At 35.1% G+C, this 8,481-nt stretch overlaps 1 protein-coding gene across 1 annotated transcript; it reads right to left on the bottom strand.

Annotated features, from left to right (window-relative positions):
- Positions 1-6,159: 6,159 nt before the first annotated feature.
- LOC132727434 (kelch-like protein 30) lies at positions 6,160-8,054 on the bottom strand (the record flags this gene model as incomplete). The annotated part of the gene is made up of 2 exons (XM_060712924.1): positions 7,913-8,054; positions 6,160-7,030 (listed from the first exon to the last, which is right to left on the bottom strand). A coding segment is annotated over exon 2 (854 nt), but the record flags the coding sequence as incomplete, so codon positions are not given.
- Positions 8,055-8,481: the final 427 nt, after the last annotated feature.

Raw genomic sequence — 8,481 nt, 5'->3', positions numbered from 1 at the left:
AGATTATTACCAACAAGGGTTAATTGTATATTCAAATGTCTCAGGTCAGTATCGCCAAACAATATTCGAATAATCATAATCCATTACAGAAAGCAGTAATGTAAATATGTTCATTTTTGTTACGTTTGCTTTGCTGTAGAATAAAACATATCTGGCCAATCGTTAATGATATCAACCATTTCACTATCTTTCGAATTAATTGCGATTATTAAACTGATTTATGAATGTAATTTATCCGCTACTGTAATTGAATACAAAACTTGTCATTTATTGTTTTTAATAAGTAAATAAAATATTGTGTATGATAAACACAATCTTGTCACATCTCTAAATATCTTTTATGTAAATATGAACAGAGTTAACTACTGTAATGTACAAAAACGAAATCAAACTGATAAGAGCGTATCTGTTTTCGAAAAACGTGGACAAAAATGTTCTCTGCGTTAACAAGGAGCGTACCTCATCGTTTAACATATTTATTAAAATATAGCTATGCTTGAAATAAATATGAATACCATACAAGATTGAATTGTTCCTTAAGCTACAAAAATGTATGTCTGTTATGGAAAAGAAATGTTCATGACCGTTTCAATATAATTTAATATCAGTAGATAAATATTCTTGTTTAAATATTATAATTTTGGTAAATATACGTCACTGTGAAAACAACAACATAATCATGTACAATGTTTTATTTATAAACATTCAATACTTAACATATGCCATATTCTCCACATGTCATTCCACATCTGTATTATACTCATATGCCTATCATTCAACCAATTAAACAGAGCACCTGAACAAGTCGAGAACAAATTAATACGTCACACTTATGTGTGACGTCATATAAATAATTGGTTTCACGTGACACTTTTTTGGAAAATATACCAGTGAAAACAAAAAATGTAAAAATTTTTTTATTTAAAAAAATTCAATACTTAACAACCATATGTAATGAGAAAAAAAATTTAAAAACAAATTTTTAAAACAGAAAAAAAATAAAAAAAAATAATAAAAAAATTAAAAAAAAAAAAAATAAATTTTAAGCTTATTGAACAATATATAACCTACATATTTTCTGTTAGCATTGAATAAATGCCCTTTTAATCAAAATTAAAAATCGTCATGAAATTACAGGCTTTTCTTGCATGAACATAAAAAACCAAAAAAAAAAACCTAAAACCTTCAACGACCAATTTTTCTTACTATTTCTGGATTAATTACCATTTTCAAGGGCAGAAAGACCGGGGGGCCGAAATGTTTTTGGAAAAAACCTGCCACAAAACCAGCAACGTCAGGGCTTCTTCTATACCCTTGCTATTGAACTACCAAAAAACCTTTAAAGGGGGGCCCCTTAAAGTAAAAAAAATAGCTTTTGTCAGAAGACCTAAAAATTTTTTGTTCTCTAAAAGAAACCCCTGCGGTTTAAACAGGATCAATTTTAAAAAAATACTGACCGAGCAATAAAACCCAAAACCTGACTTTATCCATTTCTTGATCCAAAAAATTAAATTTTTCATTTTTCACGGAAAATGCAATTTGACAACAGAAAAACCACCTTCCAAACATCTTGCACAGTTGAGCATAAGGAGCTATATCAGATGTTTAACATGCCTGTCGGGGCAAGCAGGTAAGGGGCTTTAAGTCTCGGGGCTTTAAAATATCAAATGTATTGTTTCCCCCTTTTTAAAAAAACAATTTCAGGGGAAAAACAAAATTTTGTGGGGCAAACCTTAAAACCTTTTCATGGGCCGGGAAGTCCCTGATTTAAAAAAGAGACAAAATCAGCACTTTTTCTAACATCACAATTTTTTGAAAATTTTTAAACTTATATATAACCCCAATAGCGGGGCTGAAGATAATACTGATTTAGGCCTTTTGGGGGACTGACACCCTTTTCAAAAAAAAAAAACGCAAGTTTTGTTGGTAAAGGGGAAAAACATTTTTAGACAGGGAAAAAAATATACAGTTTCTTAATTGGGGGTTATATGAACAAAAGCGTATTTGGAGCAATCAAAACTGAAATTTCAAACCCCTCTAATCCCCAGCCTTTTAAGTTCAAGTTTTTGCCCCCATAACCCTCCAAGGGGCAAAGGGCCCATTTCCTTGTTGCGGAGGTTTCGCTACTCATTGCCCCGACATCTCCGGATTTTGGTAACCTAAATGGGGGGGAAATGACTTTTTGGGACTCGGTAAAAACCAAGTCTGACCTAACCTTTTGGGGCTATCCACAGTTCATTCGTTTGAATAACATCTAACACTTGTGAAGTAACCCAAAATGGGCTTTTAACAAAGTTTTTTTAATGCTGTTGCCCTAAAAAAAGGGAGCGTCCCACGCCCCGGGACAAATGGCCCCATACCGATTTTTAAACCCTCTCAACTGACTGCTTTTGACAATTTTGCAAAGCGGTCATGGTATGAGGCCCCCAAAATTTTGTCGATATTTGAACAAATCCGGGTTTTAAACACCCAATTGGGTTTTTTGGGGGGGTGTCCTTGACAATAATCCGAATCCCGGGATTTTACCCCTGATATTTTGACATTTTGATTGGAGCCCCCAAGACTTTTGCTTCTGCCCATATTGCTTTTTGCTAAGGGGAAAGGGGGGATTTGACCCCCATGGGGGTTTATAAACCGGCTGATAATTTCTTTTTAAAATTTGAATATTTTTCCCCAATAAGGGGGGGAAAAAAAGCCCTTTAAAGCCTTTAGAGGAAAAAATTTTTCCTCTCTTTCGAAACGGGAAAACGACTTTTCTTTTGTTCCGGGTCCCCCAAAAAGGGGGACCTTTGAAAATAGCCCCCCAACCCCCCAAATGGCGGGACCCTAAAATCTGACCTTGAACTAACTTCTTTAATATTACTTTTTCATTCCATAAAAACAGATTTCTAACCCCCCAATTAAGTTTTTGTAACCCCTTCAGGTGTAATGAACCCTGATGGAAAAAACCCCCCTAACCTAAAGAAAACGATATGGTTCTGAAAAACTTTCCCGGGAAAATAAAACCCCCAAATACGATGCCACCCCCAAAAATTTTGCCCCTAAAAACCTAAATGTAATACGCTTGGGTGTAACGTTTTAAACGTATGCACGCTTTATTTTAAGGGGGTACGAACAAAAAGCGCCTGATCTTACATTTTTTTTACATGCTGAAATAAAACCCCCAATTAAAAAAGACCCAGAGGTTTTAATTTGTTTTTAAAAATTGAAGAAAAAACCCAATTTCAGTCAATTTTGTAAAAACGGGGTTTAAACGGATCAGTAGCAGGACCTAAAAAAATTCCAACAGAAAAGTCAAAAAACGCAAGTAACACTAACCCAATAGATCTAAGAAAACAATAACAGTGCAGATAACTTTTTTTAAATTTTAATTGGACTGCACAAAAAACCAAAAAAGGTAAATCCACCGTAAATAAATTTATCAAATCTAAAACCTAAAAAATTTCTACTTTACAGCAACAGGAATGTAAAAAAAGCCATCTTTTTTATATTGGACAAAAAAATCTCCAGGTTTAATCAAATGAACAGTATCTCTAATGTCTTCATTTGCTTTTTGGCCAGTACAATAAGAGTTAGTTTCGCAAATCGTATAGACGAAGATTGTTGTTCTTTTTTGGACACAATGAATGGGATTAACACACGTTGGTTTTATATCACATTTTTCAAAACAATCAGCGTCAATAAGCCCCGATATTTCGTGTCTAAGAAAAATGTTACTCCTTCGACTGTAAGAATTTATTATTAAGTTTCAAATACTAACACTTACTGGTGACGAAAAAAGGTAATTTCTATTCATTTGCTTTATCCAGTTCAAATGTAGGCGGTGCCGTCGATATTTTTCCACACGCGTCTAAATGATTTCCGAAGCGTACTAATACACATTTAATGTTAAAGGGGAAAAAACCTTATATCGACTCCGAACCTTCCACGTTGAGTTGTCCTCCCTTGGTTTTCCTCGATTTAGGAAATTGCCTCATTAGCAAAAACTCTGGAAAACGTCCACCGATTCTGTATATAATGAAAACAACCTCGTCCTCGCGGACGGGACAAAAAAATACGATGTCCACGGCTCCTCGCTCGTCGCCAGATCCAGATTAACGGTCCAGCGTGCAGCTAATGTTGCTGCTGATCGCAATGTTTCCAATGAAGTTTGGTCCGAAAACCCGAAGTATTTTCTGAAGATGCGGAATATTTTTGCAGTTGACGTGTCAAATTGACCATTAACAAGTAAGAAGCAAACTCCTCTGAATTATATTTAAACCTGTGTGCGTGAGGATAAGAAATGAAGTTATCCAAAGTTTTCTTGATCTAAAGAACTGCCAGAATTCCAAAGTTACCCAACAGTTTATGCCATTTTTCACAAAACGACCACATTTTACAATGACATTCAAAATAGCAGGTTGAAATACTTCTCTTAATACCTTGTCTACCTGTCATTAATCTCAGTTCTGCCGGAATTTTTACCCTTACTCAAAACTTCCTTCAACGATTGGGAACTGCCGCCCTGAAAGTCCGGGCTGATTAGCTAAGTAGCGCCCGTCGCTGAGACAAAAATGGCGGATTACTAGCGCCCCCCAAGGCCTTAAAGTGGAGGAATGGAATCCTCAGAGCTCGCTCTGGCGAATCTGGTTCACGATAATACCTTTCCTCAATGTTTCTAAGTCGATTATTCAAATGAACTCATAAATTCATCAAACTTATTTTTCAAGTGGGGAGAATCAGACAATAATCCGAACTTTTTTGCGAAGCACAAAAATGCACGTCCTGACTGTAGGAATGAACAACGCGAGAACAAATTAATACGTCACACTTATGTTGACTTCATATGAATAGTTGTTGACTCACGTGACTACTATTCCGTTGTATTTCAATTGTTACATAATATTAATATAATGTTAAAACAATATATTTTTTGCATTTAATTGATAACGCTTCAACGATATAATTAATATTCTAAATTGATATTTTTCTCCTTTAATTGTTTTTTTAGTTGAAACTTGTTAAATCAACGCGATTCAATAAAACGTTAATTTCAATTCATCAGCCCACTGTGCTTATCTTTTCATTTCAGGAGAAATCTGAAATGACATCACAATTAATTAAGTTTAACAAATGCAGATGCTGATAACATTATAACATCGCTTCTAAGTTTCCTATGGCAGTTTCCTACATAATCTTTAGTCTAATCATAGTTATATCGTAGTCTGAATCATAGTACGATGGGGACGTAACAATCGTCATCGACGATGAGTCGTCATTTAGTAATTCATCAAAAATCTTGTTGGTATGTTATACCTATATAAGCTGTCTGTTGATGTCATATTGCAATGTGGGCATTTCGACGTTGACAACGGAGTATAGATTTTGGAAGAAGATATTTTTCAAAAACATTTTTTCTTTAATTAGGGGTCAAAGTGAAACAAAACGCTTTTTTCCTTTGGCAGAGTTGTCAACTGTTTCCATTGCTATAAGGATTTCATCAGTTGCCCGAGAAGACTGAATGTTTGAAAGGTTTGTACATTCTAATATAAATTTTTCTCTGTAGTCATTTTTTCGATAAATATCGATACATTATCTGACTGCATATAAAAATAATTTAAATCATGTTGAACATTCCTTGCTTGTTTCGAATGGAATTTTTCTACCAGGTATTTGCTTGAAAGACACGCGCACGTGACACCCTGCATTCTGTGTAAAGGTTATGCATCTCTTATTATCGTAGATTACAAATCCATCTTTTATCGGAAGCCCAATTTCATCCTCGTAAGCTGGTCGTTTGGGATTTTTCTTCTAAATGTCCTTCCATTTACATCATAAAGTGACACATATTTTTTGATGATAAGATGGATTGCAATTAGCCGCTTTCACTTACGTATTCTTCTCGTTCTTTTGATTTAAAAAACAGTGTTGACATTTCTACATGCTATCACCGATTCATGTAATAACAAGCGTTGAAATAGGCAATATAACGAGAGGGTGATAAAATCTGTTGTCATCATATGTTGTGATCGTCATGATGATCAAGTCCCCAACAAAAGACATTCATAACGTAACGGGCTTTTGGTGGATTAATCGCCGAAACTGGAATCTTCATATATTAAAATTTTTGGCATTTTTTTTTGATTTCTGCTTTGTTTAACAACGAAAACAATAACATACTGTGTTCCATTAAACTTTTTTTTGTTATATTTCAGGAGCTGTTTAATGCTAAAATCATCTTCGTTTGCCGTAAAATTCATTTTTGTGCATGCATCCTTCGGTAGGTCAAGCAGCATTAAACTCGTCTCTGGATAGCTTCTTACGGAACAGACTAGTGATCCAGTAGTATTCGTACATGTTCCAGATATTTCAACAGTGCCACCCGATTTGTCTTCTTTCAATGAATTTGATTTGACTCGAAACCACTGATCTCTCTCCAAATCTAAACACCAGAATGAATCCCCGTAGTTACCTTCTTTCATAATGAGAACTCGTCGATCAATCGATCCAGCAGAGGTCATATGTTCTGATTGTATATGGCAAGCAACTTCTGCATTATTCAACGCTTCTTGCAAGCATTGATTGGAAATCGAATGGAAATCTATGTTTGGCAGTATTTCCTTCATATGAGCCTTCCTAGTATTAGGATTTGCATTTAACCATTTAAGTAAGAACAGCAACCTGTCGTCCATTTGTACATAAGATAGCCGTTTATCTGAAAACAGCAAGTGAATAGAATCTTTTGTCAGGTTTACTATCTGTGGCAACTGAAGCACTTCTGGCAGGTGCTCTTCAATGTATGTTGTACATCTCGGAATTTCAAAATCGTAAATGCTTGACAGCTGTAGGAATTTCATGCAATTTTCTCTAGTAATAGAAACAGTTTTCAACCAGGCTATGCAGGCAGACTTTAAGTTTGGAATGAGAAGAAACTCAGCCATGTGTAGGATATTTTCGATATTTTCATCATTCAATTTTGGCTTCTTACCATACAGGAACATGATAGTTGTCTCGAGTGTTACAGGTGTTCCCATTGCTATTTCAATTATACCTTTAAACAAAAATTAAAACAAAATTTATTGTTGCAAAACATATTAAAATACCAATCGTAGATCAGTTCCACATCAATGTGCTCTGCAAAATCTCAATTTAAACTTACATGATATATTTAAATTTTACCTAATCTTAAGATATGTAGTGTTTTAAACTCTAATTTGTATGAAGAGAGAAAACAGAAAGCCCAAAACGACAAATTTGAAAATGTTGCAGGCTCGTTTTGATTGAGCCTGTTTATTGCCGATAAGTGAAAGTGACTGTCCTCGCCCGCTAGCACCGGTTAAAGCAGAATTCAACTGTTAAACATGTAATTGTAAAATTTTGAATTAAAAAACATCCGCAGATGTGTTCATACGGCGGTTATCATGAAATCTTCAATGTGACACATCCGTCCGTTTCCGTTAAAAGCGGCGTATGGTACCCAAGTAATAGAAAGTGTGTGCCTTAACGAGAAGACAATTGGTGGAACTAAACAGAATGGAAACTTTGAAAGGGGATCAGACGTTATGGAGCCTGCATATCACAGAGAAGACGTCAAAAGACAAAGTTAAAAAGCAGGCAAAATATCCTAAGGATGATACAACATTATTCAAGTAGGAATATTGGAACCACCTAACTAGAAAATACAAACAATTCCACAAACACAAAAGCAATGTCGTGCTGAACGATCTTTAAGGATAGGAAATATAACATATCTGATTGAAAATACCGGGCGACTTTTTACAGCCTGAACACGGCACAAACCATGCTGATGTGGCGAAACAAAAAGAAAAATATGACTCCCTAAAGAAAGCCCAAAACGGCAAAATTAAAAATGTTGTAGATCTATCAATTTGGTTTCTGTTTAATGTGAAGCCAGAACAAACAAACAAAATACCTGTCTGCCCTTCCAGGAAATTGTCGTTGAGAACATGGTCAAAGAAAGGACTTATTACAAGAACACATCGATGGAACTTCTTCTCCTGTAAAAATATACATAAAAAAACAGTTGAAGTAAGATTATGTAAGAATAATATTGATAAATTGATATCAACTACTGACCGCATAAACAACAAATGAGCCGCGTCATGACAAAACCAACACAATGGGTTTGCGACCAGCATGGATCCAAACAAGCCTGCGCATCCGCGCAGTCTGATCAGGATCCATGCTGTTCGCTTACAAACCCTATTACAAGTAGAGAAAATGATAGCGAACAGCATGGATCCTGATCAGACTACGCGAAGGCGCAGGCTGGTCTGGATTCATACTGGTCGCAAACCCATTATGTTGGTTTTGTCATGACGCGGCTCAAATGTATTTGTTCAAGGTGTCCCTTCATTCGTTTCTTCAAATCAAGTTATGAAAGTAAAAACTAAAAAATATAGGTCATACAAGTAATGTCAAATATCAAGTGTTCTTATAGATATAATTTGGTGATAAAATTTGTAACGATATACCCTTTAG

Source organism: Ruditapes philippinarum, unplaced genomic scaffold (assembly GCF_026571515.1).
Source record: "Ruditapes philippinarum isolate M1 unplaced genomic scaffold, ASM2657151v2 ctg14753_1_1_1_1, whole genome shotgun sequence".
Lineage (NCBI taxonomy): Eukaryota > Metazoa > Mollusca > Bivalvia > Venerida > Veneridae > Ruditapes > Ruditapes philippinarum.
The sequence above is the reverse complement of the archived record's forward strand: the minus strand, read 5'-3'. Positions and strand labels throughout refer to the sequence as shown.